General features: G+C 40.2%; 2 protein-coding genes across 21 annotated transcripts in view; one reads left to right on the top strand and one right to left on the bottom strand.

Annotated features, from left to right (window-relative positions):
* nfasca (neurofascin homolog (chicken) a) overlaps window positions 1-26,312 on the bottom strand; it is a 103,903-nt gene that overhangs the window by 63,993 nt on the left and 13,598 nt on the right. For 19 of the 20 annotated variants that reach the window (XR_013284764.1, XR_013284765.1, XM_077530707.1 and 16 more), the window contains one exon: window positions 12,140-12,186. The gene's annotated coding sequence lies outside the window, so the exon portion shown is untranslated. Of the gene's footprint in view, window positions 1-12,139; window positions 12,187-15,151; window positions 15,180-26,312 lie in introns of all 20 variants that reach the window. The other variant, XM_077530706.1, reaches the window with a different exon arrangement.
* Window positions 248-4,381, top strand: LOC144024468 (uncharacterized). Its single transcript, XM_077530780.1, has 6 exons — window positions 248-1,865; window positions 2,280-2,333; window positions 2,605-2,682; window positions 2,762-2,850; window positions 3,115-3,168; window positions 4,062-4,381. The coding sequence occupies exons 1-5, from the start codon at window positions 1,448-1,450 to the stop codon at window positions 3,157-3,159; spliced, it is 684 nt and encodes a 227-aa protein (XP_077386906.1). The 5' UTR covers window positions 248-1,447; the 3' UTR covers window positions 3,160-3,168; window positions 4,062-4,381.

Here is a 26,312-nt window from a genome sequence, read left to right as displayed (position 1 = left end):
CTCCAAGAGACCAACGTTCGTTTTCGGTCTGTTGGTTAGGAAGACTCCATGCAATCATTGAAACAGCTGCAGCTGACATGAGCGATATACTAGCAGAAAGCAGGAGCTGCGTGGCTCAGGGAGTAGACCGGCTGACTCCCAAGCTGAAGGTTGTGAGTTTGTTCCTACCTTGAGTCCCTTTTATTTATTTATTTTTTCCAATTCTTTATTTTACTCTCTTCCAGGTGTAAATATTACTCTAAAACGGAGTCTATTTGGTCCCTATCTAAATAGAGTCAAATTGACTCTACAGAATTTACTATGTTGATATTCCACATATAGCCTACCAGGGAATGAATTCCCACTGTCTTTAGCTACTGTTGAATTCTAGACAATGGTAGACATTACATCAACTGCTGCATATTTGGGAAATGGTATTTAATTTATATAGCACTTACAGGGCCCTCAAAGTGCTTTACATTTAACTACTCATTCACCTACTGTTGATGCAGCATCAGGAGCAACAGTATCTTGCTCAAGGATACTTCAACAAGATCACAATGGGATGGATTCAAACCCACAACCCCTGGGTTGGGAGACGACCACTCTATTACTGAGCCACGCCAGCCGCATGTTTGTGTATAAAATGCCTGCTTCAAGCGCCTATCAGGCGGTCAACTCGTGAAGTATTTACAGTACTACAAGGCTTAGGTTGCAATAACACGTTAAGCTTGTAATCTTGTCAACAAACACAACAATTCGGTTCGTATGTGGATAACTCTTTATTAATCCCCAAAGGTTCTTTCGATTATGTGACATCCGTATAATATTTAAATCCTTACACACTGAGCAAGAAGGTCAAGATTCAAAGTAGGGACAAGATTGATTTTCTGCCAGAAGGCAATACTAATTCTCACGTGTTCAGACAACCCCCCGCCCACTCCCCCTCCCATGAATAACCAAACATCATAAGAGACAAAGCTTGGAGCAGAACCTTGTTGTCGCATGGAGGCTTGTGCCAGCACTGTATCTGATTAAACCAAGATTGAACTTTTTGGCCATAATTCCAAAAGGAATGACTGGCTGCTCATCACTAAAAGAACACCATGTGGTGGTTTAATGAACTTATTTAGCACTGCATAACTTTGGCGCTTTCACACCGCAGGAACTTATTCAGGAACTTCCCTATGTTCCGGGGGAGTTTGTCCAAAGTTTGCGTTCACACACAAAAGTAGTTCCGGGTCTGGGGGGGTCGAAACGGTACTACCTAAGTACCTAGGCAAGAGGAGGGTATTTCGGTGTACCCTGAACTACACAAGTGGGGGCGTGTTGTGAAGTGTGTCATGATTGGTTGACTGGACGAGGAGGTGTGTTTTGGATAGGTGAGTTTTTCGCGGTAAAGCCGCCATTTCTTTTTTACTTTTCACTGCTGAGAGCGCGACGATTTTCCCCCCCAAACGTTTTGGAAATGGAAGGATTTAAAAAAAACGATAGGTGGACGGACGAAGAAGTGCAGGCTCTCCTGAGCATTTACGGGGACGAGGAGACCCAACGACAATTTGAAAGTGCCACAAGAAACGATAAAGTCTATCAATTGATAACCGCGAAGCTAGAAGAGCTTAGCATTTTCCACACACAAAGGCAGGTAAGGGAAAAACTCAAGAAACTCAAACAGGACTATAAAAAACTCAAGGACCACAACAGCCGAAGCGGAAATGACCGCAAAATTAATAAATGGTACGAAAGACTGGACGTCATTCTCGGCCACCGGATGGGGTGTACAACCGGTAAAACAAAGGACTCTGCAATTGCAATGCTGGAAGTTATGTGCGAGGACACGGCAGTGGGCGAGGATTCCTCAACAACAGACACGCTAACACACCAAGGTAAGACAGAATTGCCTCATGAACATTTGTATTTATATATTCGTTTAGGTCGCTGCGCGGTCTTAACGTGGCTTTTACACCGCGCTAGCACTAAGTTGTTAGCGTAGCATGGCTTAAGCTTGGCAAAGGCACGCATCCAGCTCCGAACCTATGTAATGTTGTGAAATCATTCCTAAATCAATTAACCTAGTAAATGAAGAGTATTGTAGGCAGCTAATGCCGAAATAGCCTTGCTTCCAGTGATGACGAAATTGGAAAGCTTTGTGCAAAGGACGTGTGGAAACCAGGCATGATATGCACGGTTAAAAGCAAAACAACCACTTCGTTTGTTTTTTTTTAAATATCCGTTGCTATAAAAGGTATGCCGTCTAACAGTGTAAACTGACCTTTGTTGTGATGTACTCTGACTTACAGCGGGACCTTCTCTGAGCTTCTCTGTACCTTCTGATGTCTCCCTGAGCAGTCCTGGTATGTTTCATTTCATTTCATGTAACTTCAAAAGCTCCATATAAAACTAATAAAGCAACACACCACTCACTATTAATTTTACTTCGTTGGATACGCCAGTGTGTATTGCTGCCTAAAAAAGCTTGTACATGCCGCCATATTTGGCAATGTAGTGTGGCATATTCTGTTCTGTGGCAATGAAAAATGGAAGGATATATGTGAGTGGCGTGTTTCACCCTCACCTAAATCATTGCACTGTGCCCTTACTCAGTTCATGACTCTGTTGATACAGTTCCAGTCGAGGCGTTGGAAGGGATAAGCGAGGATGGTCCATCCACAAGCGGAAGCTGCGCCCCTCTGTCAACTTCCAGTAAGTTCAAAGTCATGTAACTTGAAGCTCATCGAAATTATTCACTGTTACTCATTGGATGTACATGATGTTGATACAGCTTCAAATGATGAAGTGAGTGAACATTCGCGGCTACGAGCAGAATCAGCAGAGCTGTTCCTGAGCCTTCTGCCTTGCTCTCCCGTCCAGGTAAATGTCCAGTAAAAAAAAAAAAAAAAAAAAGGACGTGTGGAAGCTAGGCATACTATTCACTGTTAAAAGCAAAACAACCACTTCGTTTTTTCTGTTTTTTTTTTTCCTTAATACAAAGCTCTGCATTCAACGTAACTAAAACGTTTTAACTTGTCAGCCTCATCACCTAACAACTCATAAAAAAAAACAAAAAAAAACAACAACAACTCATAAACAGTTCTAGGGAAACTGAAAAATAATGTTATGTACTGTGACTTACAGCTGGACCTTCTCTGTGCTCTCCTTTACGTTATGATGCCTCCCTGAACAGTCCTGGTATGTTTCATTTCATTTTATATAACTTCAAAAGCTTCATTTAAAACTTTTAAAGCAACACCCCACTCACAATTAATTTTGCTTCGTTGAATAAGGCAGTGTGTTTGTTTATTGGACATTATAAACAAATGAGTAGCAGTTAACATTTTAAAAGAAAGAAGAAACTTATTGCAATCATTCATAATAGTTTACATGTTCAAAGGAGTAGAAAGAAGTTAAAAACTTGTCTAGTCCTACCCATTCTTTATATCTACTGACTCATTTCATTAAAAAAAAAAAAAAAAGTACATTACTGGAATGTATTAATTTACTACACATTTTCTTTTACTGGAATGTACTAAAAGAAAATGTGTAATCCTGCTTGTGTAAACAATTGCACCTTAACACATGCGTGCATTTGTCATTAACGTATGTACATGAAATTCATAGGCATACACAATAATAAATCCTCATACTCACATATACAATTTTCATTTCACTCATAATGGTGCATTGAGAAAGGGGGAAAAAAAAAAAAAAGTTACATTCCTGCAATTTTACTAGTGTGTATTGCCTAAAAAAGCTTCAAGTGCATGCCGCCATATTTGGCAATGTAGTGTGGCATATTCTGTTCTGTAACTATGAAAAATGAAAGTACATTAACGTGAGTGCCGTGTTTTACCCCTACCTAAATCATTGTACTGTACTCTTACTCATTGCACGAATCTGTTGAAACCGTTTAAGTCGATGCGTTAGGAAGGTACAAGCGAGGATGGTCCGTCCACAAGCAGAAACTGCGCCACTCGAACAGAGTTTCCTGCCCCTTTGTCAAGTTCCAATAAGTTCAAAGTCATGTAACTGGAAGCTCATCAAAAGTATTTACTGTCACTCATTGTACATTTACATCCCTATAGGTTAGCGGACACGGGACCGAGACCACCTATTTTTGGAATACCTGCACCAATTTGATGAAAAGAAGGGGGAGTCCACGAGTGCAATGTTCTTAGAAGAAATGCAGTTGCACAAGGAGGACCTTGAACTCAGACGCGAGCAGCACAAGGAGGAAGTTGACCTCAGAAGCGAGGAGCGCAAGGAAGATCAACACGTGGCACATGAGCTGGTTGAACAAATGCACGACAGAGAGTTCCAAATGGGCTTCCTGGCAGTCCAAAACAGACTTGTGGACACAAATAAGCCAAATGCATAAGTAATAAATGCTTTTGTTTTCATATCACTTTTGTGGTTCTGTTTTTTTTTCCACACGAATAAAAACTTATGCTCAATGAATTCTTTTTAATGTTTTTATTTTTGACAAACAGTAATGCAAACATAATTACAGCGTCCCACCATTCAGAGGTTCTGATGTTCTTCCACTCCCTGCGCGGAACACACCCAGATTGGTAGAAGTGGCAAATCTGAAACAGAAACACAACAAATTAATAAATGTTAATATCTACATTAATTACTTTTGTGCAACAGCCTTGTGATTTACATGACAGAATACCTTAAAATAGCGGAATATGCACCAATTTATGGCCCTATGATAAACCACTGGCTTGAGGTGGCAATCTGACACTTCCAAAATCAGCACTTTTCCCAAAATCCTGGCACCTTTGTTCTAACATTCGTGCATCGTCAAAGAAAGCAAGCCATTTCAACACTTTGGATCGGTCAATCATGTGTTTAACAGAAAAAAACAAAAAACAAAACATGCGGACAGACTAACAATACGTCCAGGTCCAACGGTATTATGAAATACAGTAATAAGTACATGTAGCGTGAACAGCAACTCGCCATCAAGCCCTATTTTGCCGTGAATTGCACGAGAACTAGGCAGGAAACACCAGTTTCCAGCGATTGCCCTTTTCATGGCAGAAAGTACGACAAAATATCCACAAACGACCGACGCGCGGGGACACACGCAAGTAAACGTGCAACTGAACGCGCCAGTCATACGTTGTGTTTAAGGCACTAATACACTCTGTAACTTCATTTTTTTTTTCGTGTTCTCCACCTTGCAAGGGGAGCTCCGTTACATGTTACAGCTTAATTCCGATGTGAAATAAATTTCGTATAATTGTGTTTAAACCTTACCAGTGCACGTCTTCGTGCTTGCAGGTTTGACTGTCTTTCCAAGTGAGCAAGTCCTGCCCATTTCTCATCTTGATGTGGTAATACGGCGGGTCCCAATGGTTCTCATCAACCTTTCCCGTGAAGTTCTAATTGCTGCAAACACAACTCTGTACAACATGACAAGGAAAACGAAAAGATGATATGCCTTGTATCGTAACAAATGGCGATGGAGGGTCAAAGGTCGCGTTTTTCAACGTCACACTGGTTGTTTGTCATTCAGTTTTACCGGTACCGCCACTTGCTGGACAGGCGGGGTAGTGCTGTTTTTTTTCCTCCCTGACATACGTCATCAGTCTCATTTGAATAAACTACCCTGCCTGCTTTCATGCCGTGTGAACGCAAACTCGTGGGCCGCTCACAAGTTCTTCGGACCCGGAACTGACTCTACCATGAACTCAAAGTTCCTGGGCTTTTTGGTGTGAAAGCGCCTTTTGTGAACTACTAAATTCCGTTAAAACTTGTCACCTTAAAACATAAATGTATGTTATTATGTCTAATATTTTGATTCTGCAAAGAGCCTCAACGTAACCATTATATTATTTTTCATGAATTCACACTGTGTGCAAAGCTAATAGTTATAGTCTGGGTCAAATGGTGAGACAAGGCTCAGGTGAAAGGACATAGCCATAGGACATGCATAGTCATGTATGCAAATATATCAGTAATGCATAAGGATTATGCCATAATCCTTAGCTCACACACAAGCCGTACTGAATAATTCTCGTTGGAATTATGTGTAAAAAGATAAAGGTAATTAGAAATCCCATGACAGCAAAATGAGCAAATTTGTATCTTAATGCATGCAAAGTAATCTCTTAATAACCACGAGTACATTTAAAAAGAGCTAACATTAAAAGAAATGATGGAAAATAAGAGTCTCTTGCTGCATAAATGGATACATGCAGACATGCAAACCACACAGTCATGCAAAAACAGAGGCGAAGATGATGAATCAGCGACTGCAGACGGTCAAAAGGGGAACGCTCAACCCGAAGTTTCACGATGATTGTGCCATATCACGCAGACGATGTAAACAACACTCCTGGAAGACTGCCTGACGACTGCATAGCAACAATAACGTGGATGGACTCTGGACCAATCGGATGAGGACAACTCCTCACTTTTGCTTTGAAAAATTGTATAAAATGGGTCGAGGGACAGATAGTTTTCATCGGTCTATATCATCTTTGCTAAGGTACTGGGTGGCAAGGTGCACCGCTACATTTCTCACCATATTTCTTTCCGTGATCCCAACGGACCTCAACTCCATCGCCTAGGTGAGTGTGTTTTGTCGAGACTGCATATTTCTTTCAACACTTAACGTGTTTAGCACTCGTAAAAAGCTTGTAGAAGAATGACTTCCTTTTATATTCTATTATTACACTGTATTTGGAACAAAATAGTTTATTCCCGCTTTCATGCAGAATGTCCAGCTATTAGTTTGCACATCTGCCGTGATTTTAGTTGGAAAATGCTTCGCGTTTTCTCTGCTCCACGTTTTCTGCTGTCAACATTCGCTACTGTCTAAAACAGGATGTTACGTGTAGCTTTATTCTTCTTGAGTCCAGCTTCGACATGACAACGGTCTTCGTCTTGAGTTCAGCCTCCGCTACGATTTCCAGTAGACCTCCTGCTGAGCCATTTCAGGCGGAAAACCCAAAACTGAAGTGAAACGTGCATTTTAAAAATGTAATTGTTGTGGGAACATTGTAGTGTTTGGGCAAAGTTGTGTGTAAGTACAATTTTTGCGGGAATTTCCTGATTTTGCGTTAATCGTTGCGATCACAACTTTGTGCAAAATCTTGCACGAACTACTAAACACTAGTTTTGGCACATACGTCTTTCAAAGGACCATGGCAACCAGAACTTTATGAACTTTCATAACCACTGGAAAGTCAATTCCAATAGCAGGTAAGAACATTGTCTAAGACTTGAACCGGGGCGGTGTGGCTCAGTGGTATGGCGGTTGTCTCCCAACCCAGAGGTTGTGGGTTTGATCCCATGCCATTGTGACCACGTCGAAGTATCCTTGAGCAAGATACTGAACCCCCAATTGCTTTTGATGCTGCGTCATCAGTAAGTGAATGGGTAGTCAAAATGTAAAGTGCTTTGAGGGCCTTGTAAGGTGGAAAAGCGCAATATAAATGAAGTGCCATTTACTATTTAATGTCCGAGGAAGTTTTACATATCAACAGATGAAATCGGGCAAAAATTGTAATTTGGCCTCAACCCCAGAACTATGAAGATCCCATTAATCTTACAATTAATTTCCTGAGGCATCATCTGCCAAACAGAGATGGGCGCTTCAGTCGATGACGATGCCCACCTTTTGCCAAGTTCTTTTACTTATTTGGCAAGTGCTTTATGGCATGAAGCCTCACAAAACTACACAGAATGAGTGACCATCTGTTCCCACACCGATCGACAGACGTAAACGTGCTTCAGTCGGCGCTCAGTCTGTGTATTTTTTTAGGCTTCGCTTCATTGCACACCCACCGAAAGGTGCGCCTCATCATGGACGGAAAGTGACGATTAACGGAGGTGTCCAGGGGTCTATTTCACAAAGCAGGTTGAGTGAGAACCCTGGGTCAAGAAACCCTGAAAATCTGAGTCTTCCGTTTCAGAAACGGAGGTAACTGAAGCCACAGGAAAAGAGATAACTTTAGTCTGTTTCCTTAAAATAGGTCATTTAAAGGTGCATGATGCAAGATTAGACTCAAATTTGAGTGTTAAAATAACCATACTTTTCACCCGCACATGTTTTAAGAATTGTATTATGGACAGGAGGCACTACTGTAGCGCAATGACTGTTGCACCTATTTTTCTGTAAAAGTAAAAAATTTTGGAGCGTTCTGGCCAGAATCTTTAACTGTGGCTCTGAGCATGAAGTCATGCGCCTTCACGCTATTGTCCCTGTTAGCTCTCACGATTGTTCACGCAACTTCACGGACAGGACAGCTAATTCAAGATGGACTTGAAGAGACCTGCACCCCTCTCAATCCCTTATGGAGACTCCACGGAAGACAAAGAGAAGTAAAAAGACCAGCGTCACGGGAGGACGCGGATAAATATAGGAGCAGCGTTCGTCAGGTGGAGAGAGCTAAGAGCTATCCTGGGGATGAAACGGGACCCACAGCTTGCTGACTTTTTGCTAAAAAGGTAAGCCTTCGTAACGAAAATACGATAGGCTCTATTTATGATTAGCAGTGCAGAATAAAACTACCACACGGTCGCTAACTAATGTCTCCGCTGTAGCGATAATTGGGTCGTCTTTTGGACGAATTAATAATCTGGACGTTACAGAGGTAAATTGTATTTACCTCGATAACTTCTAGGGGCACCACGTTGGCTTTGCTTTGGGTTAACAGGAGCAAACAACGACCAAAATCCTTTCTTCATCAGTCACTTATAATCTAAAGTCACCACACTTGATATTCAGTGGTTCGTTGTACTAACAAAAGAATAATAATCCACTCGGAAACACAGATGACTTAGGCGGAATAGAGTTAATAAAACATGCATTTATGTCACGCCACCACCAGGCGTGGCGGTTCATGCTTTTATTTTTGTGTCTCTGTTTCCCGTTTTACTTTGAAATCCTAACTCTCCTCTCACCCCAGGTCACTTGCCCTTCCTGCCGCGCCATAATTACCGGTCCCCGCCCTTGATTATCACCACCTGCCACCAATCACCTACTGCAATAAAAGCCACCTGCATTCTCCCCTCAGTGCCGAAGTGTCACAGTCAGTGCATGGAAGCGTCCCACAGTCCTTATGTCCTCGTTCATGTTGCCACGTATTTTTGCCTTGTTTTTGTGCTTTTTCCTCCCCAGTGGAGCGCCTTTTGTTACCCCTTTTGCCTTGTGCCCTTTTTCCTCCCTAGCGGAGCGCTTTTCGTTGTCCCCAGTACCTTTTGCCTGTTTTTTCCTCCCTAGTGGAGCGCTTTTTGTTCTCCACTTTTTTGCCTCCCTGTTCTCCTCTCAGCTTGAGAGGAGACCCCTGTTGGCCAGTAATAAACCTGCTGCCTTGGTGGCTTACCTTACGCCTGCGTCTGAGTCCTACCTTACCTCGCCTTGTCAATTTATTCACGATTGCTACACTACAGAATCAAAACACTGCCTATCTAACTATTCTACCGTCAGAAGAAAAGAAATAAAATAAAGCTAATGAAAATAAGGAAGGAATACGAATGAATAAGGAAACAGGAAAAGAGAAATTTGACCTGCCAGATCTGTGATATATTTCAAACGTAAGTTGTAACAGGGGTACGAGTTGGGGAACGTGGACTTACGAGATGCTGCGTCGAACGAGCGGAAACGGGCGGTCTTTTGAAAAAGGGGGAAAAACAGTCAATGTTCGTTCCAAAAGGCAAGAAAATAAAAAAAAAGGGGCTATTCCACAGGTGAGCAAGGGAGCCGCTCGGGGGCTGACGTAGTCCCTTGATTGGTCGGCGACTCGGCGAGATGTTTCTCCGGCGAGGTTGGTTCTGCAGGACAGCTGTCCGACTCCAGGTGTTGGAGCTCGGTCCGCTACGTGCCGGCGTACGGGGAAGGCCAGCCGTTGGAGGTGAGCTGGCACCGTGGCGGGACGCCACCGAATAGCAGGTGAGGTGCGAGGCGGCTTAGGTACACAACCTTGAGTCCGGCAGTACGTTGCAAGTGTACCCCGGGGCCGCGGAGCTCGCTGCTGGCGGGCAATCACCGGTGGTGAAGAAAAAAAAGGGAAAACAAGAAAAAAGGGAGTAAAAGAGTCTCTTTTTGGGTCAGCGTTGCAGTTTGCACCTGCTTTGTCGTGGCGTGGAGCGAGTGTCTGCTCTCGTGGCAATGGTTACTGCAAGGGACAAAAGGGGCCACGTGTTTGACAAGTTTCTTGGAACAAAGAGTTGGAGCAGGCTGGGAAACTTGCAGGTAGTTGGCCTGAGGATGGTCAGAGAGCGATCGGGAAGAGGCATCGGAAGAGGATGTTGGAAGAGCGAGAGCGAGGGGGTCCCCTCGTCTTTTTAAAGTCTATGGGCAGGCCTTCAGTAGGTGGTGGCACACCCTTTCTGTTCGCTCACGCAGACTTTAAAAAAAAACAAGTTATTAAAGGGATGAATAATTTGGCATTAAATTTGGTCAGTCTGGCAAATCAGTTTTCCCACACAACCCGTTTAACACACATCGTAATTAATGCATCATAAACTAACTTGTGAGGTAATTTCTACTTGTCTAATCTGACTGAACTGAAAGATATTGATTACCTTTCATTCCTTATGGAGTACAAATGAAATAGGACGTTCATACACACAAAGACATAACATGAATCATTCGTAGTTCAGTTATCTGTCAAGAATTATCATGGTATAAATGTGTAAAATGTGGTTACTTGTATGAATTGTCGCTAAGGATGGTTCCAAGTTTCACCACTTGACGGTGCTGTTGCTCCATCTAGACGTTCCAGGAGTGCCCCCTGGAGGGGCGCGACGCCAGAATATCCTTTGTGATTGATAAGAGGTCATGAACATTCCTTTGATCAGTCGTTTGTATATTCCAAATCATTGAAGGCGTTTTCTCTGGCTCCGGGAAGGCAGGCTTGAATACACACCTTCGGCAGACGCATAAATTCCTTTGTCACCTGGTCAGCGGCTTCAAAAGAGCTTTGTTGGTGGTTGAGTGACCACCTGCAGAGCTAACCAAGCTTAGATCCTGTCTGGGCTGTGGAATGTTTATGCAACTGCAGAGAGTTTGCTTTAGAAGAAGCAAACTAACAAAAAAAAAATTAGAGGGTGGACTGGGCCAGAGGCCATAGTTGTTACACCGCACTTGGGCATATTAGCAACGCACTGCTATCCTCAATGTCATCGGATTCACGGGATGCACTATTTACGTTTGGAAGGTTGTAATTACGTAACCTTTTGTCACTCAAAATTAGTTTGACATACAAAGTAACTTTAAGATTAATAAGTTTCTTACCTCTGTAGACATTATTAAGCCTATGAAAAAGGCGTTGTGACGTTTGTTGACGTTTGTTAAATTAACTTGGAGGTTTGCTCGTGCCCGAGAAGTCGCGCACGCTCCTGGACATGTGCACGTCGCTGAGGTCCATTCCACGTTTCTTCAGAGGGGTCGCAAATGTGCAAAAACTCTGAATCCTGCTTCGTGCCTCTTTAAGCTCTCGGTCAGTTACTGTAGTAACAGTGTCCATGAACCTAAGCTGGTCGGTAGCAAGTTTTTCACAATGAACCACAAGGTTTTCCCTGTACCCGCCCCCTTTCAGCCACACACGACATTTCATCCCGCTCCCAATCGATGGCGAAGCAATGCTCATGATAAGACAGGTGCGTTCCAAGTGCCGATGATCAATGTGTCCTGCAATTCACATTAGTTCCCCCCCCCCCCCCTGAATTTCCAAAACAGATTAAATTGAAAATGTATGCTAATATAATTTTCCTGATTAAAAACAAACGTTATGTTATGTTATGTTATGTTATGTTATGTTTATGAAGTGAAAAATGGGCTATCATGGCAGGATGATCCCTTTTTTAAATGCACGTTTTAAGCTTAATAATTTAATAATTAACTTCTACCCCCAAAAGAAAGGCACCAAAATAAATCTTTAAAAAATAAAATAAAATAAAATAAAAATCATCGCAATACATATCGGACCACCACCAAAGTATTGGGATCCGGATTGGATCGTAACAGAAGTGAATCGTCCCAGTCCCAATATTTATCTTTGTGTGCTGGCCGGGGAGGAAAACCATTTTAAACTATGTATTTAGAAAAAAATAATAATAATAATAATAATAATAATGAAACCCTGCTGTAGACAGCCAAGGATCAGTCCCTCAAGTATATCAACATGCACATACAATGACTTACCTTACTAATGAAGACACCGATGTTTAGTCTGTGACCAATTTGCAGACCTGCGAGACAGAAAACAAAATATTATTCATCTTTATTTTTGAGATGTTATAATAAAGCTTTGCTACAATTTGTCATGTAAAGAAAGCTCATTAGTATCTGTTAGCCTGAGCATAGGAAGAAACATGTTGGCGAAGTGCAGACAGGCCTGACCTTGCAGACAACACACATGCCTCAGGACAGTCTGCAACTGCCTTGCTTGTTTCTTTAACTAGCTTGTGCTTTCAAAGAGCTCATCTGTACGCCAGCCGGGGTCTCTAGGATCACAAGATGCTCGTCTGCTCTCCTATTTTTTATTTTTATTTTTTTTCTCTGTCTTGCCCCTGGTTGTTGAGTTAGCATCACTTCACAGACAAACACTAGAACAGTCTGCCTGGAAGGCTGTGGAAAAGCCTTGAAAAGACTCAACATTCAAAAATGCACAGCCTCAACATGCATGAAACCAAATTAAAATATAAGCTATGCTTGTACATAAAGTGTCTGTGGGAGCCACAAAGTCACCCATATTGACACGTCAACAAAAATGTTATTGAGATGATAAAACATGTAGAAGAAAATCAATCCCAGGATCGTTCAAGAGAGCAATATTAAGCATTATCAACTTGCCACCGCCGCACAACATACAACTGCAGAAGTGCCAGTAATATGTCAAAGCCTTGCTCATGGGCACCTCAAAATCAAAGTGGCATCTCTGCAACCATCAGTTAACATTTTTGTCCTATAGCGGGACTCAAAGCACACGTCTTCAAAGATGAGGTACTGACTTCCCTACTGTATGAACTAACATCCCTTCTGACTGCAGCATGTCTGAATATCTGGAGATGAAATGTTTAACTGGGTTAAGTGCATTGCCAAAGGGCACACTAGTTTATTTGCCCCACTTGAAGTGGATGTCTATGAGTAAAGCTGCAATGTGTAACAGTGCACAAACAGAAACAAACTGAAAATCTTTTTGACAGGATAACACAATGGTTCCAAGCTCCTTCTTATTATATATTTAGTATATTTCATCATTGCAGATTTGGGAAATGTACATACAATTTAATAGACTTTATGTGTGTGTATTTTTACCCTTTTTGTCCAACACCAGGATGCAGTTTCCAAAATTATTTTCAGCATTCGCGTGTAGATGAAAAGGGTTTTTCATTTGTCATTTCATGTCATATATTTCAACTTTATTTCACCAAAGAACATATCAAGTGGCGGTATTTTCTTAGAAGTACTGAAACAGGGACAGCCAATTAAAAAAAAATAAAAAATTACTAAATTTCATTGTCTCCTGGGCCCCATATACAGCAGCTCTGATCTAATTACAGAGGTGACACAATGTGCAACCAAATCTGCTGATTTTATATTTTTAGCAGTCTGATTGGGCAAAATGAGGTAAAGAAATATTTAAAATTTCAGAAATACATATTCAAAAATATCAAAATGTAAGTGGACTGAACTAGTGCTGTTTTTTTTGGTTTTGTTTTGTTTTGCTTTTTTTTAGCTGAAAGCAACAAGTTTACCAACTTACCCATGTTTTATTGTCTTCGCTTGACAGACTTAAATCATATGATGCATAGGTACAGACGGGATAACACTATTTGGAAAAAATGACATCCTTTCCTGCTCAACCCTTGCTATCATACATTGCATATGCCACCAAATCAGACAGTGTATTCATTTCCACTTAAAATCACGTGCCTTCACTACAGAACTACATTGTGTCAAACTACATCAACAACACCAACGCAACTTGTAATTTTTGCATCAACAAAGCAAACTATCAAAAGTATGGAAGCATAGAGCTGCCAATGTGGAGTAAACATTTTTGGCTGGCAAGTATGTTCGAACATAGTCGAAAATACGTTCCAACATACTCGCAAATATGTTCGAACATACTCGCAAATATGTTCGAACATACTCGCAAATACGTTCGAACATACTCGCAAATATGTTCGAACGTACTTGTAGGCTACATGCTACAAAGTTAGCATACCTTCCCATAATGTCACGGGGTATTATTTGCGTATGTGCGCGTGAAAACAAAACCCCATATTTTAGGCATTTGGACCACATTAGCAATTCATTAGAAAATTGAGTAAACAAAAAAGTTTATTTGTAACTTTTACGATTTATTTGCCGTGCATGATTTTGGTTAGTCATTTTTCGCCCCATAATGCAGCGGGGTATTACGCTTGCGAATACCCCGTGGCATTATGGGAAGGTATGCTAACTTTGTAGCGTGTAGCCTACATGTACGTTTGAACATATTTGCGAGTATGTTCAAACAACATATTTGGGAGTATGTTCGAATATATTTGCGAGTATGTTCGAACATACTCGCCAGCCAAAAATGTTTACTCCACATTGGCAGCTCTACGCTTCCGTACAAAAGCTATCCCGGACTTCACACAAGAATAAATATAATGTGTGAAGTGAGGAACAGAAAACAGAATAACAGACACAAATCCATTAAACATGCACTTTTGCCCATCTCCTGGGACAATGAATGTATGAGTGTGGACACTTTGATGTACAGTCTATCACCTGCTTTTCCCTGCTGACCTGCAACAAGGCGAGTTCTAATGAATGTCCCAAAGGCCACCAGCAATGGTCTTTTAACACACACATGCACACAGACTGAAATAAATGGCTCTTACTCACACAAAGGTCAGAGGTTATATGTTAAAGTGGTTGTGTGTGTGTGTGTGTGTGTGTGTGGGGGGGGGGGGGGGGGGGGGGCGTGCCTGTGTCAGTTACATCATTTCCGTAGTGCAGATTTCTTTTAAAGGAGTTGCCATGACAACCACCATTGAAAGCCGACAGGATCATTGCGAAAAATGTGGGGGAGGCAAGGCTTGGCATTTGCATGAAATCAACTAATTAGTAATGATTGTGTCGTTGTATCTTTGCCTAAACAATAAAGCATCACTTCACTTTAGAGTGAGTGATGCTTTTATATTAGTGAGGCTACCATACCTGATTCTCAGGCATCTGGAATGTGAACCTATAATTGCAAATCAACATCATCATTTCACTACACAGGCAAAGTAGGATTCATCTGAGTGCTAAAACATTAAAATACAAACTTGCAGCATTGGTTACAACTTTTTAATTTTTGATCATCGTCAACAAAGACTTCGTTGATTAACACTTGGCCTGGGAGAAGAAGGGTAGGGGCAAAACAAAGCAGTGTCAGATTGCAAACCCAGCACACTACACAGCTCAAATTCTCTAGGGAAGGTGTGATGTAGAAAACAAGACTTGAGGGGTGCAGGTTGAATGAGCTGTGTGCGTATGCGTGTGCGCGTGTGTGCTTATAACTGTGTATGGATGTCATGCTTGGAAGGAGCTGTGGCTCGATGATGCTGACTGACCTACTTTTGATCAAAAGAGGGATAGAACAAATGGATGGAAAGTAGAAGAGGAGATCGGGGTGCTGTGGGCAGACAAGCGAAGAAAAAGGAAGATCAAGATGAGCAAAAAGAAGGATTGGACACAGAGAGTGACAGTTGATTTACAATTTGAAATATTACTTGGGGTCAATGAAAATATAAGAGGAGGCTGTGAAGAGACAGAGTAAAAGGATACACAGCTGATTGATTGGTCAAATGCTTGAAGGCTGGCTTTTAGGAGGTGGGGCTTACAGAGAGATTCCAGCTAAATCAATCCCACGGTTCCTGGAGTGATGTCAGTCCAAGCACATTCTGTGTCCGCATATCAGCTTTTAAGAGTCATCTTAAATGTTGTCTTGCGGCAGATGGGAATACACATGTGCAGGGATCACAGCATGACACTAGGCAAGATTAGACCAATACATTTAGGTCTGAAGCTCGCAACTGATTTGATTGGCAAAAAATAAATAAATAAATAAAATGATCTGTGTTGTCTTAAAACAGCTTATGTTGTTCAGGGTTGCGGGTGAGAGAGCAGCCTATCATGACTATGGGCAAGAGTTAGAGTCCACCATGGAGTGTTTGCCAGTCATCCAGTACCACTTCCATTCTATGGTGACACCGTAACCGAAATCTGTGCTTAATTTTGGCGATCCAGCACTTTCAAGCCACCCCAGGACACCACCACCATGTCACCAGGTGGAAGTCGAGTTCACTGATCGCTAAGCTAATAGCCTGGGCTGCTAACTCAGTGGCTCTATTTTGAGGATTCCGAGGAGCGAGGTTGGACTAAAGTACAATCACACGTTCAACCACATTTTCTCTGTTGCTTATTTTGACTTACCCTCCTGAAATGACTCAACAAATTAAGTTGAATTATACATGTTATAGTTCAGATGAATGGTTAATGGAAGTAAAAATGATCAACCTTGGTACATATACATACTGTGTGTATATATATATATATATATATATATATATATATATATATATATATATATATATATATATATATATATATATATATATATATATATACACACATTTGTGCTGTCAAACGATTACAATTTTTAATCTGATTAATCACACTTTTTAATTTTGATTAATCACAATTAATCAGCTAAATTACTTGTGTATTCGCATAATACAAAATGCCATAATATTTTGACATGAACGCATTTTATTATCTGAATGTCATTTGCAAACGTTTAACGATTAAATGCATGTACACAATTGCATGCATGCGTGCATTGCTCAAAACGTAACAGTATCATATCAATTGGTTGCAATTCAGCAATTATTAATTAATTAAACGCAAATTACTTTTGTTTTATCTAAAGTCCCGTCGGGGTGTTTTTTAAAGCGAAATTTACCACCGAGCACACCAACTGGAGTCACCCCGCTCATTTTGGAACAACAGGCGTAGGAAATGCCGTGCATTGACCGAATCACTGACCTGCGCAGCCTTCAATGTAACCATCCGCCGTTACGTTCAAGGCTCAAATGCGGTAAAAAAAAAAAATAATGCCATTAATCTGCGTTAATACGTGATTAATGCGACATTTTTCTGTGATTAATTAATCTATTAACGCTTTAACTTTGACAGCCCTAATATATATATATATATATATATATATATATATATATATATATATATATATATACACATACATACATACATACATACATAGAGAGAGAGAGAGAAATTCCGGATTATAAGACGCAACTTTTTTCACACACTTTCAACCCTGCGGCTGATACAATGATGCGGCTAATTTATGCATTTTTTCCAACGGCAAGAAGTCTCTACCTCACTGACTTTTCCGGTATGTTATTTTTAAACAGCCCTGTTAGTGCTGTGTTACTACCGTATTGCTGCTGTGTTACTGCCGCGTCACAGGCACTGTTTGGAAAGAAAAGCTAAGGTATATTATTAAACCTTTGAAAACTCTTTCTGTGTACCGTCTTTCTTTGTAAATATCTCATGTTTCAATGTGGGAACATGCGGCTTATAGTCAGGTGCGGCTTATAGTCCGGAAATTACGGTATCCAATCATCCATCCATCCATTTTCCGAACCGCTTGCTCCTCACAAGGGTCACAGGGGGTGCTGGAGCCTATCTCAGCTGGCTATGGTCAGTAGGCGGGGTACACCCTGGACTGGTTGCCAGCCACAACTAGGGACAATTCGGAACGCTCAATTAACCTGCCATGCATGTCTTCGGAATGTGGGAGGAGACCGGAGTACCTGGAGAAGACCCACGCAGGCACGGGGAGAACATGCAAACTCCAGCACCCCCCTTGTGAGGAATATGCGGTCAAGAAAGTGGATGGATGGATATATATATATATATATATATATATATATATATATATATATGTATATATATATATATATATATATATATATATATATATATATATATATATATATATATATATATATATATACATATATATATATATATACCTTTTATGAGGTCTCTCTTACTGCTTCTTGATGTTGGGGCAGAGCATATTTAGATATTGTATTTAATGTTGCTATGCCTGTCTTTTTTTTTCTTTTCTTTTTTTTCTGCTATGCCTGTCTTGTCTGGTCTCCCCAGATTATACAATTGGAGTGTCAGTCAAATGGGGTCATATCCACACAAATGAAAAAACATACAAGTAATATAACCATAATATTGCAATACAACAAGGAAAAACAAGCCAAGTAGATCACACAACTGCATTGTTGGATGACATCAAAATCCTTTGCAGCTCACCCACAGCGGTGGACCAATCAAAGCTCATGCCCTCTAAATGGATGTTATAAAAAGCCGGAGACCCCAATCAGTTTGTTGCCCCCTGTCAGTTTCAACCCATCAGTGCCACAAAGAAAGGATGGAGGCATGCACACAGGGAGGGGCACTGGGGGACCATGAGAGGCAAGAGGTTGAAGCAAAAAAAATAAAAATAAATCACTGAATGAAATGGGATTATAAAATGGCAAAGCTTGACTAGATATTATTTCTAATGTTGGCTACGTATGACACACCAGTTAAACAATGCATTGAATTTCTCAGTTGAGCATGGGTTCCCCTGTATTATTATTATTGTTACTATTATTATTATTTTATTTCTTTTTATTTTATTTTTTTACTATTAATTTAATTTAGTGTCTGTTTTGATCCCTCTCAGACATGTTGAGGTACCTCTAAACAAAAAAGACTCACTATGCAGCTTGGCCTATTGCTTCAACATGAATTAACAATGACTCTTCCTCTTCAATATGCTGTCTGAAAAATTGAAGACCACGTGCCGACATCCAAATCACGCTGAATACAGTCCCCCTCACCTTTGTCACGACATCACATATTCATGCCAAACAAAGAGGCCATTTAGTGATCCCTTCAGGCACACTGCTCACAGTAAAGCCACTCCCACCCGCTGGCAGCCCCCAAGGCATGTTGTTCATTGTCCAAAAAAATGGTTTTCCTCCCAAATCTTTTCAAACATCGCTCGATAGATTATCCATGATCCAAATACTAGTTGTCACATACTGTAACTATATAATTCAAATGTAAATTAAATTACAAGTAGATCATAGTCAAATAATGTATTACATTATTTTGTGCAACTACTACTATAACGATTCTGTGTGAAGTGACTGTAAATGTACTGCACATCCCAGTCCTCAAACAATGTAACACTAATAATGTCACAAGATCAGAAAATCAGAATGAATGGTGTCTGAGTGGGTTGGCCAGTTTTTGTGGTTGCCCTTCAATATGAACATCAAGTTACTTCTGCAAATAAAGACAAACGGCAAAATTACAATTGCTTCTTGTTGAGAAGATGCATGCCCATTGACAGAACATCCACAACAGACGTTCAAGGTTATGTTTAGGCCTACTGGGAGTCCAGAATTTTCCAATCCTTTGTGTGGAAATAAATGCTACCATACAGTTCTATACACGATCCCCAACTGCTAAGAAACACACTCCATCTTGATTTTAAATTCCCGCTGCCACACATTCTTTATCTTCTATTTGCTCTTTCTTCTCTTTGCCATTTTTTTTTTAATCTGTAAGGGATTTTCCCTGCTTTACTAAATGTTCTGTCAATATATTAATATATGCATTTCCTCCATGTATGGCAACCCTCAGGAACAATGTCGGTCAACATTCAACCTCATTAGCACATCTGGATTTCACTCTGTGCTCCTCCTCAAACGCGCCCCAGTACCCCTCAATATCAATCCCCCCTCCTCTTCTTCCTGTCCAATGAAAATCGCCCCCAGTCAGCAGGGCTCCCTAGCAACAGTGCCACGAGAGAAAAGACGGATGAAAATGGGGGCAGAAAAAAATGAGGGAGATAAAACGGTGATGGGTGAGGAGGGCTGAAGATGGCGAGTGCGCAACTGGCGGTTTTGTGTGTGCGCGTACATGTATAAAAGCATTGTAGGCAGGAAGAACTTAACTCTTTTACTGCCACACGTTATCAAAAACAAAAACACAGTGCCAGCCGATTTCGAGCGTTTTAACTCATCTCTGAAGACAAACAGAATATTGTGCTTTTACTATACTAAGTGGGTACCAAATGAAAGATCACATTCCATTCTTTCATTAGAAAAATAAAGTATGTTCTACCTTATTACGTTCCTTAGTAATCACCATTTGAAAATAGGTAATTTGAGTGACATTGAGTGAAAATGGAAAGGATGAGGAGAAAACAAGTTTCATGTGAAAAGATACATTTTCTCCACAACAGTGACTTTGACACTAATATTTTTTTTTGTTTATTAATTTTTTCACTCCCAGCCATTTTCACAGGAACAATCCCGTTCGCTCCCAGCTTTACTGGATTTTGACTGATTTTGCAAGGCCCACAGAATATTGTGTTCTGTTGCTATAAAAGCATGGAACCTATCAAAAGAAAGATTAAAGTCTCTTCTTTCATCAGGAAAAAAAAGTATGTTTCTATCTGTTTCCGTTTTGCAGCAATTAGCATTAGAAGAGAGCTAAGTTTCATCAGTTTTCACAAATTATTTAAAATTGTAAGTCATTTAGCTTTTTTTCTACATGGCTCTGGTTGATCTCCTTTGCTCTGCTGCCACCTGCTGGCCGTTTGTGTAATAACTACCATTTCTGAAACCGTTCTTTGCAGTTGAGAGGCTGCATCAAAGCCTTCTGTATGCTCTAGCATAAAAAAAAAAAAGTATTTACACATTATTGGGAGCAAATGAGTTAAGAATCTGTAAATTAGGTTTAATATGACAAAGGTTTTGATCATTCATGTCATCCTAGAAAACGTTCGATTTTGTCAGATTTCATCAGGTTTGTCACGTTTCATTGTAATTTCATAGACCGGCAGCCCATTGAAAAGACATACACTGCTGCCATCTGCTGGCCACAGTTAGTGTTTTTGATTCCACAACCCATTGACCAGGCAGCGTTGCACTTTGACGTTGCACTTCCCATTGATTAAAAAAAACAAAACAAAACAAAAAAAGTTGACGTTATTTAACGTTTATGGCGGCATACATTGCGATTTTACTAATCGTTATTAAACGTTTTTGGCGGTCAAAGAGTTAAAGGTTTGCTCAAAGGGACAGACAGAAAATAAATTGCTCAATGTGTGTGTGCGTGCGTGCGCGCGCGCATGTGTTTTGTATTGCATTGTACTTTTAAGATAACAGAAAAAAAGCTGAGCTCAACAAAATAAAAATAAACTGTGAACACAAAGGACAAGCATTCAAATCCTGGCCAACAGTGAAATCTAAAATGTGTGGATGTGATATTTTGATCTCAGTCAGCACACAGCATCCATGAAAACTTGCTGTACATCCATATAACTAACGCCCTTACATTTGTTACGTTACATAACGAAAGTACTTTTTTGCTGTAACTTCTAACGCAACTCTTTACATTTTCCCATTCTATAACGGACCTATAGTTACTGTCCGAGCGTTACCCGAGTTATGTTATGTGATCAAGTGAAAATGGCTCTTCTCATGGAATGAGAAGAGCCATTGGAGCCATGTTCCATTCTTCTCACTCGACTGTAACTTGAACACAGAACACCAGAAGAGGTTATTGATTGGCTAACATAAGACAAGATGTCAGTTTAAGCCAATCAGAGACAGTCTGACAAAGTAGGGCGGGTCTTACTAGTATGACAGAACTCAACACAGACACACTACCCAATTTGACAACGCACACCCTCGCAACTCCGGTGACACGACACCAACCAACACATGCTGCAATGAGTGGAGGCTTTTCGGGGTGGAAATACAAACACTACTTTGAATTCCTGCGAATAAAGTACGATAAAACATCTTGGTTGGACAGAAGACAGAGTTGTCTACAGCGATGAAGTTAACTTTATAAGAGATGCTGCTGACCTTGGGAACTCTCTGCATACTCTGTTTTTATTTGAAATTAAAATTGAGACACTGGGAAGTGAAAATGTAATAATTAACATATTTTGAAATTTTGGAAAAGAACTTACTGAAAACAATCGGCAGCTATTAACATGTTGAAGTTTTCATTTAACTTTTTAAAACATGCCAATGACCCCAGGAGCTCCCTGAGTGTTTTGTTATAATTCTGAAACAAAGATGTCTATTGTCTAACATTTAAAAAAAAAAAAAATCAGGAGCTTGTTCAATAAACATATGCATGAAAACATTTCGAACATTTTCCCTTTTAGAGAAAGTGAATATCTCCTCGAAAAATTGGTTATCGGCCTCCTTGACCACTAATAAACGGTATAGGCCGTGAAAAAAACATGTGCCGGTAGGTCTATCTACAGCATTTTTTTTTTTTTTTAATAATATAAACCGCATGTTCGACTTGCAATTACATTAAATCTGTCACTGCTTACCTCAAAGATGTACATAGGCAACAGTGATTTTTGGCATACAGCAATTATACATTTATGTGGTTTCACCATAAGAACCACCCCCCCTGCGGGCAACTGTCAGGTTTACCTGTTTGACATCTATTAAGCACGACACAAAAAGGAGAGAATACACTCAGTTCAAGGCTCGCGACGAGAGGAACTGACAATTCACTACTGCACTCTCTGAAAAAAATCCCATCCTCACCCTCTATTTATTTAGTTTTCGCACCCCTAGTTACAAGGGTGTTCCAACCCTAAAAATGCAAATGCAAGGCATAGTTGGAACACAGTGTACTTGTTTGTCTATGTGTGTGCATGTGAGTGGACGATTGCTGAGTACGTGTGGTCAAGTTTGCAATCATTTCTTAAAAAAAACAGGCGGCCTCAGCAGACTGGCTCCAACCATTCTGCTGTGTTAGATGTTGTGGTTCTTTAGCTTCTTGAGCAAAGCATTCTTCATTGCAGCAAATGTATGATTACTTATTATGTACAATTATCCCTACAGCAATCATATAGTTGTGCTTGAAAGTTGACATACTCTCGGGGTATGTAAACTTATGAGTGCACTGTCTGGTGAGGGAATGGCTTACTGCCCATAAAATTCAAAATATGGCAGCAATTGTTTTGATATTTTCAGAAATTGAAATTGACATGAGCAAATATGTGCATGTTAATTCCGGTGACAATTCATAGCATTTTTTGTCATTAAGTGGTGTTTAGTACATTTAGTACATTTTCAGTCGTGCTCATAAGTTTAAACTTATGAGCGCAACTGTAACAATAATGTGAGTGGAAACAAGTTCGGTACACTCGCTCTAAAAACATTCGGAAAAGTGCGCAAAAGTAATATGACTCCTTTAAAAATGACATGAATAATATAAACAGTCAAAAATCTGTTTGCCACATTACACTTTCTAAACCACTCTGGCGAAAAGGTAAGACGAGCTGCATCAAGTTTTGTTGAATGCAATGCACCGATTACAGTTATATAACAGTGTGAGCTTCTGATAAGCGGCATGTACTTAATTACTTGATAAAGTTGTTTACACACTGACTGAATTTGTTGATGTATTGTAACTGCTACATGTACCACATACACACATCTGTACACTAATTGACAAGTTTAAAAATACAGTACAATGCATGCTGTCTTTGTGGGGGCTCATGTGTGTATATACTGTTTGTTTTTTTTGTTTTTAATAGGGCTCAATGCGCAGGCTCTGAGCTCTGTCACTAGTCGTCATGGAAATGAAACTTATTTGACATGGAGCCCATAAAAAAATATGGAATGGAATATTTTTTATAAAATAAATTCATACATGGAATAATGTCTCCTATAACTTTTGATCTTTGGGGCACTTTAATGACACTGAATGCATCATATAAAGACAGCTGGGAAATATATTTCATTTCTTTTATATTCTTTGTATTTTTGGTATGCACATATTTCCGTACCATTTATATTTTTAATGCATTGAGAGAGGGAAACTGCATTTTTTTTTAACATGTATCTTTAATTCACGGCAAACTACAAAGCATATTAATGTGTTTGGGGGGGGGGGGGGGGGTGCGCGCGCGTGTGTGTGTGTGTGACTGAGACAACGAGCCAGACCAGCCAATGGCAGAATTACTTTAATCACCACCGTAACCTCGAGGCAGATGGGCCCATCTCAGCAAATTAGGCCTGGAAGACATGCTAACTATCCAGGCACACGCGCACATGCACGCACACACAGTTGTCCTTTCTATAATTATACCATTACCAAATTTCATTTAGTCAGACCAGGCTCTGTTTCTCTTTTCCCCTTCCTTTTTTGGACTAAATGATATTAAAACCATAGAAAATCTATTTAGCCCATCAGGATGTGAATGTATTTCACCATCTGTAAGGGCATATAATGAATAGTAGCATCTCTGTTTCTCATATTTACTCATTCATTTACAATGATATTATGTCCAGCTGTCCAATGCTCTTCTTTTCTCTTGTTGCTTAAAAATGTAAATTATAGTGACGTAAATTTATTGGATAACTCACGTTGTTTTCTCATTGTGTGTGCGTGCACGTGTGAAAGTAAAGTAAAGTATGAGTGTATGAGTAAATGGGTGGGAAAATCCCCTCAAGTTCACCAGAGACGAAGGTGTTAAAATGATAGACATATCAGTGCCTGAGTGTTTACCAGTAATCACTGTGCAATAGTTGAAAGGCATAGAATCTAATATACAATCTAATATGCCTGAATGTGGCTAAGTGCATTATATTGCAGAAAAATACAGTGTAAAATAGATATTTCACATTCATTTTATTACATTTTTTTAAATAGTTTATGTTTGTATATGCTTTATGTCACGGGAGTCAATTTATAATTTAAGTAGACCATTTTTTGTTATGACCGTGTTATTTTAATTATCTTCTTGGTCATTTATGTACAGCACTTTCTGACAGCTTCAGATGTTGTGCAGTGCTCTAGTTTTAACTAAATTACTACATGAAAGATTATTAAGAAAGACATTTAAATAGCTAAAATAAGACAAAAGTCAATAAAAGATGACTCGGTCTGAGGATCAAACCCATGCCAGAATAATCACCACCATTCACCAATAAAGCCATTGCCTCGAACAACTCTGCTTTACAGTCACAGCATATAACACATCTGGCCAATGTCATTCTTAAGCAAACCGATGAGCATCAGCAAGACACGAGTGTAGTCTTCATTGGAGCCAACATTTATATAATATTATAGTAATATCGTTGAGAAATTGAAGATTAAGCCATTAAACCACGATAGCTATTCTTATCCATGTAGCCCGGTCTCCCCGTTCTCCTCTCAAAATATGACTTTATCAAGTTTAACATGAAAATAACACTAGATACTAGAGATGTAACGTGTTTAAACATAGAAGGGCCAAAACATCCCCTAATGAAAATTAAATTGCACTAAAAAAAAACAAAAAAAACTAGCCAACAGAGGGTGCTACAACTACACAAAAGGAAATGAATTTTTTACAGATACGTTGCATTTAAATATCGTGAACATGACAACGACGATATTATTGCAGTTTTAATATGACGATATCGCGCTTATCATTACATCCCTACTAGATACGCTGCACAAGCCTGGCTGAGCCTCATCAAATAAGGCAAGTTCACATCAAAGGAAGGAGCCATTCGGGACAGGCCATGGCCTGACCGCAAACGATGTCGGCTTTAACAGCAACTCCGTTTAAAAGTATTTGGCTGTGGATGGTGGAATTCAGCATCTAATGGTGTCCGATATATGTGTGTTGCACGGGGACCGACTGTGCATGTCATAAATAACAAGAATCTAACGGTGTTCTGTGCACCTAAACTGTCAGTGACAGCATTGTTTGAAAGGTCAGAAGCCCTTCAAATCAATTTTTACCAATTAATAACTGTATGCTATTTATGCTACTCATTAAAAAGATCTAGGAGTATTTTTCTTATATTTTATTTTCATTATTAAATGTTTGCCCATTTTAACATGGTGGCTCAGCTGGGCAAGGGTGCAGCACACTAGCACCCTCTATTGACGAGCCATCAATAGAGGAGACAATGGAAGTCGTAGGCAACAAAGTTTGTGGCGACACTCAAAAAAATATGTGAACATATTTCCAAGCCAGGGCGGCATGGTAGTCGAGTGGTTAGCACGTCCACTTCCCAGTTCTGAGGGCTCCGGTTCGAGTCCAGGCCCGGACCTTCCTGGGTGGAGTTTGCATGTTCTCCCCGTGCCTGCGTGGGTCTTCTCCGGGTACTCCGGTCTCCTCCCACATTCCAAAGACATGCATGACAGGTTAATTGGGTGCTCCGAATTGTCCCTAGGTGTGCTTGCGAGTGTGGATGGT

This window comes from Festucalex cinctus, chromosome 8, assembly GCF_051991245.1.
Source record: "Festucalex cinctus isolate MCC-2025b chromosome 8, RoL_Fcin_1.0, whole genome shotgun sequence".
NCBI lineage: Eukaryota > Metazoa > Chordata > Actinopteri > Syngnathiformes > Syngnathidae > Festucalex > Festucalex cinctus.
Note: the sequence above shows the minus strand (reverse complement) of the source record. Positions and strands in the feature narration are given on the sequence as shown.

What these genes read in the sequence shown, in the direction of transcription:
- LOC144024468 (XM_077530780.1), top strand. Translation starts at nt 1,448, where the DNA reads ATGGAAGGATTTAAAAAAAACGATAGGTGGACGGACGAAGAAGTGCAG. An exon ending in AGACACGCTAACACACCAAG is followed by an intron (nt 1,866 to 2,279) that starts GTAAGACAGAAT and finishes TCTGACTTACAG; the next exon opens with CGGGACCTTCTCTGAGCTTC. An exon ending in CGCCCCTCTGTCAACTTCCA is followed by an intron (nt 2,683 to 2,761) that starts GTAAGTTCAAAG and finishes ATGTTGATACAG; the next exon opens with CTTCAAATGATGAAGTGAGT.